Source organism: Pavona decussata, unplaced genomic scaffold (genome assembly GCF_977016875.1).
Source record: "Pavona decussata unplaced genomic scaffold, jaPavDecu1.1 SCAFFOLD_201, whole genome shotgun sequence".
Classification (NCBI taxonomy): Eukaryota; Metazoa; Cnidaria; class Anthozoa; order Scleractinia; family Agariciidae; genus Pavona; species Pavona decussata.
In genome coordinates, this window is record NW_028145609.1 from 1,489,993 (window position 1) to 1,503,646 (window position 13,654).

The 13,654-nt window shown below is 42.2% G+C and overlaps 6 protein-coding genes and 3 pseudogenes across 6 annotated transcripts; 4 read left to right on the forward strand and 5 right to left on the reverse strand.

The window, feature by feature from the left end:
• Positions 1 to 490: 490 nt before the first annotated feature.
• LOC146461292 (histone H2B.1 pseudogene) lies at positions 491 to 1,429 on the reverse strand (annotated as a pseudogene).
• A 341-nt stretch (positions 1,430 to 1,770) lies between these two features.
• Positions 1,771 to 2,211, forward strand: LOC146461293 (histone H2A). The gene has a single exon (XM_085087144.1). The coding sequence runs from the start codon at positions 1,771 to 1,773 to the stop codon at positions 2,146 to 2,148; it is 378 nt and encodes a 125-aa protein (XP_084943270.1). The 3' UTR covers positions 2,149 to 2,211.
• Positions 2,212 to 3,499: 1,288 nt separating this feature from the next.
• Positions 3,500 to 4,057, reverse strand: LOC146461294 (histone H4-like). Its single transcript, XM_085087118.1, has one exon. The coding sequence runs from the start codon at positions 3,895 to 3,897 to the stop codon at positions 3,586 to 3,588; it is 312 nt and encodes a 103-aa protein (XP_084943244.1). The 5' UTR covers positions 3,898 to 4,057; the 3' UTR covers positions 3,500 to 3,585.
• Positions 4,058 to 4,087: 30 nt separating this feature from the next.
• On the forward strand, positions 4,088 to 4,806 carry LOC146461295 (histone H3-like). Its single transcript, XM_085087117.1, has one exon. The coding sequence runs from the start codon at positions 4,219 to 4,221 to the stop codon at positions 4,627 to 4,629; it is 411 nt and encodes a 136-aa protein (XP_084943243.1). The 5' UTR covers positions 4,088 to 4,218; the 3' UTR covers positions 4,630 to 4,806.
• Positions 4,807 to 7,002: 2,196 nt separating this feature from the next.
• On the reverse strand, positions 7,003 to 7,416 carry LOC146461296 (histone H2B.1 pseudogene; annotated as a pseudogene).
• A 341-nt stretch (positions 7,417 to 7,757) lies between these two features.
• Positions 7,758 to 8,264, forward strand: LOC146461297 (histone H2A). Its single transcript, XM_085087158.1, has one exon. It carries the CDS (start codon positions 7,758 to 7,760, stop codon positions 8,133 to 8,135), a length of 378 nt encoding a protein of 125 aa, XP_084943284.1. The 3' UTR covers positions 8,136 to 8,264.
• A 1,329-nt stretch (positions 8,265 to 9,593) lies between these two features.
• On the reverse strand, positions 9,594 to 9,905 carry LOC146461298 (histone H4-like). Its single transcript, XM_085087181.1, has one exon. It carries the CDS (start codon positions 9,903 to 9,905, stop codon positions 9,594 to 9,596), a length of 312 nt encoding a protein of 103 aa, XP_084943307.1.
• A 293-nt stretch (positions 9,906 to 10,198) lies between these two features.
• Positions 10,199 to 10,886, forward strand: LOC146461299 (histone H3-like). The gene has a single exon (XM_085087156.1). The coding sequence runs from the start codon at positions 10,227 to 10,229 to the stop codon at positions 10,635 to 10,637; it is 411 nt and encodes a 136-aa protein (XP_084943282.1). The 5' UTR covers positions 10,199 to 10,226; the 3' UTR covers positions 10,638 to 10,886.
• A 2,107-nt stretch (positions 10,887 to 12,993) lies between these two features.
• On the reverse strand, positions 12,994 to 13,424 carry LOC146461300 (histone H2B.1 pseudogene; annotated as a pseudogene).
• Between the last annotated feature and the right edge of the window lie 230 nt (positions 13,425 to 13,654).

A 13,654-nucleotide genomic window follows, 5' to 3' on the forward strand; every position in this document is an offset into this window, starting at 1 on the left:
ACAGCGAAGAAAGCACTCCCGGCAAAGAAAAAGCCCGCCGCTGAGTCGGTAAAGAAGGTGAAAAAACCAGCGACTAAGAGAGTTCCTGCGAAGGAAAAGTCCACTGCTAAACCTGCGAAGAAAGAGAAGAAATCCAGCACGAAGCAGACCACTACAGCCTCCAAAAACAGTAAAGTCAAGAAGCCCTTAGTTAAGAAGACGAAGGAAACTAAAGCCACCGTTAGAAAACCGGCGTCAAAGAAGGTCAAGAATGCTAGCAAGAAGTAAAACAGCCTCACTTTAACAAAACAAACGGCTCCTTTAGGAGCCACCAAATAAATAAAAGCAATGACCAAGCGAAAATGAACTGAAACATTAGAATTCGCGTTTGTAAATCCCATGTAATTCCCATGTAAATCACAGCAGCTAGTTTAATCACGCCTTAGTAGGGTATCCGAACTAGAAACCGGAAAGTCTCGGAATTTCTTTTTCCGAGTTTTTCTGCGTCATTACTGAATAATACATCATTCTGAGAAGAAAATTTGTTTGTGGGAACTTAGTATCGATTTTATAGAGTCACGCTTTGCTTTTTTTTTTTCTTGTGTCTCTTCTACGAAAATCTCTTGAAAGTCACATTTTCAGCGCGTGAAAGTTTGTTGTGGACGAGGTTGCATGTACATGGGCGAATGACTCGTTACTCATGTAAATCACAGAAGAGAAATTTTGTTTATAGGAACTTTGTAGCGAAATTCTAAGAGTCACACTTTGCTTTTTGTTTGTTTATTTTTGCGTCCATTCTACGAAAATCTCTTTAAAGTTACATTTTGAGCGCATACCAGAGAAGAAAATTTGTCTGTTGGAACTTTATTTCGAATTTATAATGATCTGGTTGTATTAAACTGAAACTTTTGAAAAGTGTTGTTGTTTGTGTCTTCACCTAGCAGTTTTATTTAATACTAACACGACATTGTGACCAGTGTTGGGTATTGCTTTCATGAGATTTGGTGGCTCCTAAAAGAGCCGTTGTTGTTGTTGTTTTGGCATTTCACAGGTTTCACTTGCTACTGGTATACTTCGTCACGGCCTTAGTGCCCTCACTGACGGCGTGTTTGGCTAGTTCACCGGGCAGAAGCAGCCTGATGGCGGTTTGGATTTCGCGGGAACTGATGGTAGACTTCTTGTTGTAGTGGGCAAGGCGGGAAGATTCCGTAGCGATGCGCTCGAAGATATCGTTGACGAACGAGTTCATAATACCCATGGCTTTGCTGGAGATTCCAGTGTCAGGGTGAACCTGTTTCAAGACCTTGTAGATGTAGATCGCATAGCTTTCCTTTCTCTTTCCTCGCTTCTTCTTCTTGCCCGAGCCATCGACCGCGCCCGACTTAGCCTTGCCTGCTCTCTTCTCGCCCTTTTTTGCGGCAGGTACTTTTGGTGCCATGAGTGCTTAGTTGTGGATAAATCGCTTAGATTTTCAAAATCAGCTTCTATAACTCAAGTCTACGCAAGTTCTATTTATCCCAGCAAATTCAATGGATCAATTAACATGCGGATCGAAATTGCGGCCTTCTCACCTGATTGGTTGTTGCTTAAAAGTGAGACGCCGATAAAGTCAACAAAGGCGGGAAGAGTTATTTTGCATATCTTTTGAAAGTGAAAGTGGAGGTTTGATTGGTGCGTTTTGATCCGCCAAATTCCTGGCTAGTGAAATAAATTCGGCGTTGATGGGTGGTGAGTAATGATCACTTCAATCAAGTTTGATCGCCGGCTAAGACAGAAAACTTTTAAGGCAAAATGACAGGGCGCGGTAAAGGTAAAGCTCAAGGCACCAAGTCTAAGACACGCTCATCTCGAGCAGGTCTTCAATTTCCTGTTGGTCGCATCCATCGCCTTCTCCGTAAAGGTAATTACGCCGAACGAGTCGGTGCAGGGGCTCCAGTCTACTTAGCAGCAGTGTTGGAATATCTGAGTGCCGAAATTCTCGAGTTGGCCGGGAACGCTGCACGGGACAACAAGAAAAGCAGAATCATTCCTCGACACCTGCAGCTGGCTGTCCGAAATGACGAAGAATTGAACAAACTGCTTGCCGGCGTCACCATCGCCCAGGGTGGTGTCCTTCCCAACATACAGGCAGTACTTTTACCCAAGAAAGCTGAGAAGAAACAACATTAAGCTGAAGTCTTATAATTACCACCGCAAAACAAAACGGCTCTTTTAGGAGCCACCAACTGTCCAGTAAAGTCATGACCAATAATAAGCCAATGATTAATTTTTGAAGTATCAAACGTACGTAGTTCCCAAAATGCATGGTGTATCTTTGAGAAAATTAGAGAAGAAAGAAAACGGCTGAAAAACAAAAACTGTTATAGATACATACTTATACTTATAGGTACTTACTTGAAACTTACTCGCCGTTCTATTCAGTCGTAGATGAACTAAGCGCCATTTGAGGCGATAATAAATCACTTGCCTCCATTGAATATCTGCAAAAGAGAGTAAATTTTAGGCACGTAAGACAAAACAAAAGAAATGAAAGAGCTGTATGTAATCCTATCAGTAGCCCTTTCCTTGTACACCCACTCTGCGACCCCAAAAAAAAAAAAAAAAAAAAAAATAGAATAGAAGTTGCAGTCTAAAAAGCTTCGCAATGCAGTATTTATTAATAGCGCGTCAACGAAAGTTCACTGATCAGATTATCCCCCCCCCCCCCCTTCATCCGCCATTTAGAGAATTTGCGTGACAACAGGAAATATTTCGGTAGAATGATGAGATTTCCAGTGTTGTGTTAAACTTTTGAACCAGTTTGTTAATTAAACGAAGTGCAACATGCGCAATATGCGATTCTAATTCAATGGGAGTGATTGTTTTTCTTTTCACGGGTGCTTGTGTGTGTGTTGCGCCCTAAAAGCGGACAAGGAACATGTTTAAATAAAGCAGGTTTAACAAAATGAAAATTGGTAACAGAAAGCTGAACCATTGGCATTGACATAGGATTCAAGTAAACTTTAACTTAACGCTTTCATTTGTGCTAAATCTGTAGTTACAGCGGTTACCAATAACACGCAAACAAAGGCATTCAAAAGAGTCGGATAAAGTTGCGTTTTGGTTAACGTCAATCAAACAAAAGCCGTTGAAATTAATTTGAATTCTGACAAGATTGCAAGGTAACCCGGCAAGAAACTAACAATTTTACCTCGCTTAGAGAAAGTAAACTTTATTTAAATTGATTCTCGAGCCAGCTCAAGCGCAAATAAAAGGTATTTTTGAATTAAAAAGTTCAATTTTCACTGCACGTGATAATATACTCACTTGCACGCATCGCTGATTTATTATCAGGTGTAGCGATTTCAAATGTTTCATAAAAAAAAACTGCTTCCTCTAAACAATGCCCATTCTTTTAGATAATCTTGCTTGGAAATCAACTTTTATTTATGAAGGAAACATTTTTAAACTGTGTTTAACTGAACAGCTTCGAAACGTGTTTAAGCCTTGGCGTGAATGCGGCATATGTATAAGTGTGAAATGCAAGTATTGGTCACAACTTTTGCGATAGTTGTTGGCTCCTAAAAGAGCCGTTTTGTTTTTTCGTAGGTAACACGCAAGCAACGCTTAACCCCCGAACCCGTACAGAGTACGTCCCTGGCGTTTGAGAGCGTAAACAACATCCATGGCGGTGACGGTCTTACGCTTGGCGTGCTCGGTGTAAGTCACAGCATCGCGGATTACGTTCTCTAGGAAAACTTTGAGAACTCCACGAGTCTCCTCGTAGATTAGTCCAGAAATACGCTTGACACCTCCACGGCGAGCTATGCGACGGATGGCTGGCTTGGTGATTCCCTGGATGTTATCTCGAAGAATTTTTCGGTGACGCTTAGCCCCACCTTTGCCTAGTCCTTTGCCTCCTTTACCGCGTCCTGACATATTGGTTGATATTCGAATGATTTAGCGAGTGTTCGAGATAGTGAGCTGCTGCCATCAGTGATGTTATTTAATGTCATGCAACCTGACCTCTGAGAAGACACGCATTTTATCTCTTTCTCCGTTAGCGAAAGTAAATTGCGAACTGCGTTTGTGCGCCGCCGCCTTGAATATTTTAACATGGATAATAGGACCACCAATCATATTTCGATTATCCTATCCAATCACATTACAGGGTTTTTCTAATAAATCGAGCTCATCAAAACGTTTCAAGAAGCACAAATTTTGCGATCGAATTAGTCTTTGTGATCATTGTTAGCAGTCATGGCTCGTACCAAGCAAACAGCTCGAAAGTCAACCGGTGGAAAAGCTCCTCGCAAACAGCTAGCCACCAAAGCCGCTCGCAAAAGCGCCCCGGCTACTGGCGGCGTGAAGAAACCTCACCGTTACAGGCCCGGTACAGTGGCTCTTCGAGAAATCCGACGTTATCAGAAATCAACGGAATTACTGATCCGTAAGCTTCCATTCCAGCGTCTTGTTCGAGAAATCGCACAGGATTTCAAGACTGACTTGCGGTTCCAAAGTTCGGCGGTGTTAGCGCTACAAGAGGCTAGCGAAGCTTACTTGGTCGGCCTGTTCGAGGACACCAACCTGTGTGCCATCCACGCCAAACGTGTCACCATCATGCCTAAAGACATCCAGCTGGCTCGTCGAATTCGCGGAGAGCGTGCTTAAGCGACTTCTTCGTATCAAGAAAACAAAACGGCTCTTTTAAGAGCCACCAATGGTTATAAAAGCAGTGATCAATTCTTTATGATTTGTTTTGTTTGTTCGTTTGTTTTCAAAACTGTAATCCTCGCGCTAGCGTTTGCAGTTAAGGTAAACCTTGTTATAGTAACTCGGTCCAAACTTTGTAAAAAATAAAATCCATCCGTGGTTTAAAGATTAATCAACTTAAAAAGCTCGCCATGTTCGGTTGGAAACATTTTTTTGACGCCTGTTGCAGCGTGCGCGTGCCTTCAAAACGTACGGAGGTGTGTGTTTGTCGTCTTTTTCTTGTTTAGTTGTTGTGTTTGGGCTAACCAGTTATAAAATATTGTTGCGCTAAATTCCAGGAATCTAGTAAACCTACTCCGAATAATTTAGCCACAGTTTATATATAGCATCGTATTTAGCGCGCGCGTTCTAAAGTTCGTTATACAAATTTGACGCAATCAGCACTCATTCATGACGTCAATAAACCAAAACGCGCGCAAGCCAGCAACAAAAATTCGCATTGAACCGTCCTAAATTCATGGGCTATTGAAGCTAATTTCTCTGCCGGTCTAAGTGCAGCTATAACTGGATAGAGAAAGCTGAAGCCTTGACAACGCTTTGCTTTCCTTCGTGCTTTCGCATGTTCTTCGCGGGCTTGATAACAGTTGAAAGAAAGGTCAGGACTTCCTTCCTTAAGTACAAAAGGTACCATAGTTAATTCTTATGTAAAGATGTTTCCAAACGTTTCCTTTCGCATTGCATTGGGCTGCAGTACACGTCTCATAGAGTAGACGCGATTCTAAATGTCTCTGTTATCTACATACACAAAACCATCGAAGAAATAGATGCTAAGTGTAATAAAACTAGAAAAATTAGATGGCGTTGATCCTGGCAAACAAGCACAAACGACGTCCGAACAAAGCGTGAATAGAGTTTGAAAGTTAAATCTTGATCCCTCTGCGGTCCGCTCGATGAAATGAAAACTTTTCACGGCAATGGAACGACGTTTCATGAGAGCGATCGTTGAACTTGAAAGAGCGAAACCTTGAGAAAATGCCTGACAAAGAGAAAATCAACAAAACAGGGGCTAAAAAGCCTGCCGACCACCCGAAATTTGCGGAAATGGTGAAAGCCGCAATTGTCGCCGAGAAGAAGCGAAATGGCTCCTCGTTGCAAGCCATCGAAAAGTACATCAAGGAAAACTTCAAAGTGGGAGAGACAGCACGGCAACACATCAAATTAGCTCTTAAACGAGGCGAGGCAAACGGTCAATTCGTTCACACAAAAGGCGTAGGAGCTACGGGATCCTTCAAGGTCAACAAGAACGAGGACAAGAAAACAGCGAAGAAAGCACTCCCGGCAAAGAAAAAGCCCGCCGCTGAGTCGGTAAAGAAGGTGAAAAAACCAGCGACTAAGAGAGTTCCTGCGAAGGAAAAGTCCACTGCTAAACCTGCGAAGAAAGAGAAGAAATCCAGCACGAAGCAGACCACTACAGCCTCCAAAAACAGTAAAGTCAAGAAGCCCTTAGTTAAGAAGACGAAGGAAACTAAAGCCACCGTTAGAAAACCGGCGTCAAAGAAGGTCAAGAATGCTAGCAAGAAGTAAAACAGCCTCACTTTAACAAAACAAACGGCTCCTTTAGGAGCCACCAAATAAATAAAAGCAATGACCAAGCGAAAATGAACTGAAACATTAGAATTCGCGTTTGTAAATCCCATGTAATTCCCATGTAAATCACAGCAGCTAGTTTAATCACGCCTTAGAAGTGTATCCGAACTAGTAACCGGAAAGTCTCGGAATTTCTTTTTCCGAGTTTGTCTGCGTCATTACTGAATAATACATCATTCTGAGAAGAAAATTTGTTTGTGGGAACTTAGTATCGATTTTATAGAGTCACGCTTTGCTTTTTTTTTTCTTGTGTCTCTTCTACGAAAATCTCTTGAAAGTCACATTTTCAGCGCGTGAAAGTTTGTTGTGGACGAGGTTGCATGTACATGGGCGAATGACTCGTTACTCATGTAAATCACAGAAGAGAAATTTTGTTTATAGGAACTTTGTAGCGACATTCTAAGAGTCACACTTTGCTTTTTGTTTGTTTATTTTTGCGTCCATTCTACGAAAATCTCTTTAAAGTTACATTTTGAGCGCATACCAGAGAAGAAAATTTGTCTGTTGGAACTTTATTTCGAATTTATAATGATCTGGTTGTATTAAACTGAAACTTTTGAAAAGTGTTGTTGTTTGTGTCTTCACCTAGTAGTTTTATTTAATACTAACACGTCATTGTGACCAGTGTTGGGTATTGCTTTCATGAGATTTGGTGGCTCCTAAAAGAGCCGTTGTTGTTGTTGTTTTGGCATTTCACAGGTTTCACTTGCTACTGGTATACTTCGTCACGGCCTTAGTGCCCTCACTGACGGCGTGTTTGGCTAGTTCACCGGGCAGAAGCAGCCTGATGGCGGTTTGGATTTCGCGGGAACTGATGGTAGACTTCTTGTTGTAGTGGGCAAGGCGGGAAGATTCCGTAGCGATGCGCTCGAAGATATCGTTGACGAACGAGTTCATAATACCCATGGCTTTGCTGGAGATTCCAGTGTCAGGGTGAACCTGTTTCAAGACCTTGTAGATGTAGATCGCATAGCTTTCCTTTCTCTTTCCTCGCTTCTTCTTCTTGCCCGAGCCATCGACCGCGCCCGACTTAGCCTTGCCTGCTCTCTTCTCGCCCTTTTTTGCGGCAGGTACTTTTGGTGCCATGAGTGCTTAGTTGTGGATAAATCGCTTAGATTTTCAAAATCAGCTTCTATAACTCAAGTCTACGCAAGTTCTATTTATCCCAGCAAATTCAATGGATCAATTAACATGCGGATCGAAATTGCGGCCTTCTCACCTGATTGGTTGTTGCTTAAAAGTGAGACGCCGATAAAGTCAACAAAGGCGGGAAGAGTTATTTTGCATATCTTTTGAAAGTGAAAGTGGAGGTTTGATTGGTGCGTTTTGATCCGCCAAATTCCTGGCTAGTGAAATAAATTCGGCGTTGATGGGTGGTGAGTAATGATCACTTCAATCAAGTTTGATCGCCGGCTAAGACAGAAAACTTTTAAGGCAAAATGACAGGGCGCGGTAAAGGTAAAGCTCAAGGCACCAAGTCTAAGACACGCTCATCTCGAGCAGGTCTTCAATTTCCTGTTGGTCGCATCCATCGCCTTCTCCGTAAAGGTAATTACGCCGAACGAGTCGGTGCAGGGGCTCCAGTCTACTTAGCAGCAGTGTTGGAATATCTGAGTGCCGAAATTCTCGAGTTGGCCGGGAACGCTGCACGGGACAACAAGAAAAGCAGAATCATTCCTCGACACCTGCAGCTGGCTGTCCGAAATGACGAAGAATTGAACAAACTGCTTGCCGGCGTCACCATCGCCCAGGGTGGTGTCCTTCCCAACATACAGGCAGTACTTTTACCCAAGAAAGCTGAGAAGAAACAACATTAAGCTGAAGTCTTATAATTACCACCGCAAAACAAAACGGCTCTTTTAGGAGCCACCAACTGTCCAGTAAAGTCATGACCAATAATAAGCCAATGATTAATTTTTGAAGTATCAAACGTACGTAGTTCCCAAAATGCAAGGTGTATCTTTGAGAAAATTAGAGAAGAAAGAAAACGGCTGAAAAACAAAAAATGTTATAGATACATACTTATACTTATAGGTACTTACTTGAAACTTACTCGCCGTTCTATTCAGTCGTAGATGAACTAAGCGCCATTTGAGGCGATAATAAATCACTTGCCTCCATTGAATATCTGCAAAAGAGAGTAAATTTTAGGCACGTAAGACAAAACAAAAGAAATGAAAGAGCTGTATGTGATCCTATCAGTAGCCCTTTCCTTGTACACCCACTCTGCGACTTTTTTCTCAGAAATGAGACAACCCCCCCCCCCCAAAAAAAAAAAAATAGAATAGAAGTTGCAGTCTAAAAAGCTTCGCAATGCAGTATTTATTAATAGCGCGTCAACGAAAGTTCACTGATCAGATTATCCCCCCCCCCCCCCCCTTCATCCGCCATTTAGAGAATTTGCGTGACAACAGGAAATATTTCGGTAGAATGATGAGATTTCCAGTGTTGTGTTAAACTTTTGAACCAGTTTGTTAATTAAACGAAGTGCAACATGCGCAATATGCGATTCTAATTCAATGGGAGTGATTGTTTTTCTTTTCACGGGTGCTTGTGTGTGTGTTGCGCCCTAAAAGCGGACAAGGAACATGTTTAAATAAAGCAGGTTTAACAAAATGAAAATTGGTAACAGAAAGCTGAACCATTGGCATTGACATAGGATTCAAGTAAACTTTAACTTAACGCTTTCATTTGTGCTAAATCTGTAGTTACAGCGGTTACCAATAACACGCAAACAAAGGCATTCAAAAGAGTCGGATAAAGTTGCGTTTTGGTTAACGTCAATCAAACAAAAGCCGTTGAAATTATTTTGAATTCTGACAAGATTGCAAGGTAACCCGGCAAGAAACTAACAATTTTACCTCGCTTAGAGAAAGTAAACTTTATTTAAATTGATTCTCGAGCCAGCTCAAGCGCAAATAAAAGGTATTTTTGAATTAAAAAGTTCAATTTTCACTGCACGTGATAATATACTCACTTGCACGCATCGCTGATTTATTATCAGGTGTAGCGATTTCAAATGTTTCATAAAAAAAACTGCTTCCTCTAAACAATGCCCATTCTTTTAGATAATCTTGCTTGGAAATCAACTTTTATTTATGAAGGAAACATTTTTAAACTGTGTTTAACTAAACAGCTTCGAAACGTGTTTAAGCCTTGGCGTGAATGCGGCATATGTATAAGTGTGAAATGCAAGTATTGGTCACAACTTTTGCGATAGTTGTTGGCTCCTAAAAGAGCCGTTTTGTTTTTCGTAGGTAACACGCAAGCAACGCTTAACCCCCGAACCCGTACAGAGTACGTCCCTGGCGTTTGAGAGCGTAAACAACATCCATGGCGGTGACGGTCTTACGCTTGGCGTGCTCGGTGTAAGTCACAGCATCGCGGATTACGTTCTCTAGGAAAACTTTGAGAACTCCACGAGTCTCCTCGTAGATTAGTCCAGAAATACGCTTGACACCTCCACGGCGAGCTATGCGACGGATGGCTGGCTTGGTGATTCCCTGGATGTTATCTCGAAGAATTTTTCGGTGACGCTTAGCCCCACCTTTGCCTAGTCCTTTGCCTCCTTTACCGCGTCCTGACATATTGGTTGATATTCGAATGATTTAGCGAGTGTTCGAGATAGTGAGCTGCTGCCATCAGTGATGTTATTTAATGTCATGCAACCTGACCTCTGAGAAGACACGCATTTTATCTCTTTCTCCGTTAGCGAAAGTAAATTGCGAACTGCGTTTGTGCGCCGCCGCCTTGAATATTTTAACATGGATAATAGGACCACCAATCATATTTCGATTATCCTATCCAATCACATTACAGGGTTTTTCTAATAAATCGAGCTCATCAAAACGTTTCAAGAAGCACAAATTTTGTGATCGAATTAGTCTTTGTGATCATTGTTAGCAGTCATGGCTCGTACCAAGCAAACAGCTCGAAAGTCAACCGGTGGAAAAGCTCCTCGCAAACAGCTAGCCACCAAAGCCGCTCGCAAAAGCGCCCCGGCTACTGGCGGCGTGAAGAAACCTCACCGTTACAGGCCCGGTACAGTGGCTCTTCGAGAAATCCGACGTTATCAGAAATCAACGGAATTACTGATCCGTAAGCTTCCATTCCAGCGTCTTGTTCGAGAAATCGCACAGGATTTCAAGACTGACTTGCGGTTCCAAAGTTCGGCGGTGTTAGCGCTACAAGAGGCTAGCGAAGCTTACTTGGTCGGCCTGTTCGAGGACACCAACCTGTGTGCCATCCACGCCAAACGTGTCACCATCATGCCTAAAGACATCCAGCTGGCTCGTCGAATTCGCGGAGAGCGTGCTTAAGCGACTTCTTCGTATCAAGAAAACAAAACGGCTCTTTTAAGAGCCACCAATGGTTATAAAAGCAGTGATCAATTCTTTATGATTTGTTTTGTTTGTTCGTTTGTTTTCAAAACTGTAATCCTCGCGCTAGCGTTTGCAGTTAAGGTAAACCTTGTTATAGTAACTCGGTCCAAACTTTGTAAAAAATAAAATCCATCCGTGGTTTAAAGATTAATCAACTTAAAAAGCTCGCCATGTTCGGTTGGAAACATTTTTTTGACGCCTGTTGCAGCGTGCGCGTGCCTTCAAAACGTACGGAGGTGTGTGTTTGTCGTCTTTTTCTTGTTTAGTTGTTGTGTTTGGGCTAACCAGTTATAAAATATTGTTGCGCTAAATTCCAGGAATCTAGTAAACCTACTCCGAATAATTTAGCCACAGTTTATATATAGCATCGTATTTAGCGCGCGCGTTCTAAAGTTCGTTATACAAATTTGACGCAATCAGCACTCATTCATGACGTCAATAAACCAAAACGCGCGCAAGCCAGCAACAAAAATTCGCATTGAACCGTCCTAAATTCATGGGCTATTGAAGCTAATTTCTCTGCCGGTCTAAGTGCAGCTATAACTGGATAGAGAAAGCTGAAGCCTTGACAACGCTTTGCTTTCCTTCGTGCTTTCGCATGTTCTTCGCGGGCTTGATAACAGTTGAAAGAAAGGTCAGGACTTCCTTCCTTAAGTACAAAAGGTACCATAGTTAATTCTTATGTAAAGATGTTTCCAAACGTTTCCTTTCGCATTGCATTGGGCTGCAGTACACGTCTCATAGAGTAGACGCGATTCTAAATGTCTCTGTTATCTACATACACAAAACCATCGAAGAAATAGATGCTAAGTGTAATAAAACTAGAAAAATTAGATGGCGTTGATCCTGGCAAACAAGCACAAACGACGTCCGAACAAAGCGTGAATAGAGTTTGAAAGTTAAATCTTGATCCCTCTGCGGTCCGCTCGATGAAATGAAAACTTTTCACGGCAATGGAACGACGTTTCATGAGAGCGATCGTTGAACTTGAAAGAGCGAAACCTTGAGAAAATGCCTGACAAAGAGAAAATCAACAAAACAGGGGCTAAAAAGCCTGCCGACCACCCGAAATTTGCGGAAATGGTGAAAGCCGCAATTGTCGCCGAGAAGAAGCGAAATGGCTCCTCGTTGCAAGCCATCGAAAAGTACATCAAGGAAAACTTCAAAGTGGGAGAGACAGCACGGCAACACATCAAATTAGCTCTTAAACGAGGCGAGGCAAACGGTCAATTCGTTCACACAAAAGGCGTAGGAGCTACGGGATCCTTCAAGGTCAACAAGAACGAGGACAAGAAAACAGCGAAGAAAGCACTCCCGGCAAAGAAAAAGCCCGCCGCTGAGTCGGTAAAGAAGGTGAAAAAACCAGCGACTAAGAGAGTTCCTGCGAAGGAAAAGTCCACTGCTAAACCTGCGAAGAAAGAGAAGAAATCCAGCACGAAGCAGACCACTACAGCCTCCAAAAACAGTAAAGTCAAGAAGCCCTTAGTTAAGAAGACGAAGGAAACTAAAGCCACCGTTAGAAAACCGGCGTCAAAGAAGGTCAAGAATGCTAGCAAGAAGTAAAACAGCCTCACTTTAACAAAACAAACGGCTCCTTTAGGAGCCACCAAATAAATAAAAGCAATGACCAAGCGAAAATGAACTGAAACATTAGAATTCGCGTTTGTAAATCCCATGTAATTCCCATGTAAATCACAGCAGCTAGTTTAATCACGCCTTAGAAGTGTATCCGAACTAGTAACCGGAAAGTCTCGGAATTTCTTTTTCCGAGTTTGTCTGCGTCATTACTGAATAATACATCATTCTGAGAAGAAAATTTGTTTGTGGGAACTTAGTATCGATTTTATAGAGTCACGCTTTGCTTTTTTTTTTCTTGTGTCTCTTCTACGAAAATCTCTTGAAAGTCACATTTTCAGCGCGTGAAAGTTTGTTGTGGACGAGGTTGCATGTACATGGGCGAATGACTCGTTACTCATGTAAATCACAGAAGAGAAATTTTGTTTATAGGAACTTTGTAGCGACATTCTAAGAGTCACACTTTGCTTTTTGTTTGTTTATTTTTGCGTCCATTCTACGAAAATCTCTTTAAAGTTACATTTTGAGCGCATACCAGAGAAGAAAATTTGTCTGTTGGAACTTTATTTCGAATTTATAATGATCTGGTTGTATTAAACTGAAACTTTTGAAAAGTGTTGTTGTTTGTGTCTTCACCTAGTAGTTTTATTTAATACTAACACGACATTGTGACCAGTGTTGGGTATTGCTTTCATGAGATTTGGTGGCTCCTAAAAGAGCCGTTGTTGTTGTTGTTTTGGCATTTCACAGGTTTCACTTGCTACTGGTATACTTCGTCACGGCCTTAGTGCCCTCACTGACGGCGTGTTTGGCTAGTTCACCGGGCAGAAGCAGCCTGATGGCGGTTTGGATTTCGCGGGAACTGATGGTAGACTTCTTGTTGTAGTGGGCAAGGCGGGAAGATTCCGTAGCGATGCGCTCGAAGATATCGTTGACGAACGAGTTCATAATACCCATGGCTTTGCTGGAGATTCCAGTGTCAGGGTGAACCTGTTTCAAGACCTTGTAGATGTAGATCGCATAGCTTTCCTTTCTCTTTCCTCGCTTCTTCTTCTTGCCCGAGCCATCGACCGCGCCCGACTTAGCCTTGCCTGCTCTCTTCTCGCCCTTTTTTGCGGCAGGTACTTTTGGTGCCATGAGTGCTTAGTTGTGGATAAATCGCTTAGATTTTCAAAATCAGCTTCTATAACTCAAGTCTACGCAAGTTCTATTTATCCCAGCAAATTCAATGGATCAATTAACATGCGGATCGAAATTGCGGCCTTCTCACCTGATTGGTTGTTGCTTAAAAGTGAGACGCCGATAAAGTCAACAAAGGCGGGAAGAGTTATTTTGCATATCTTTTGAAAGTGAAAGTGGAGGTTTGATTGGTGCGTTTT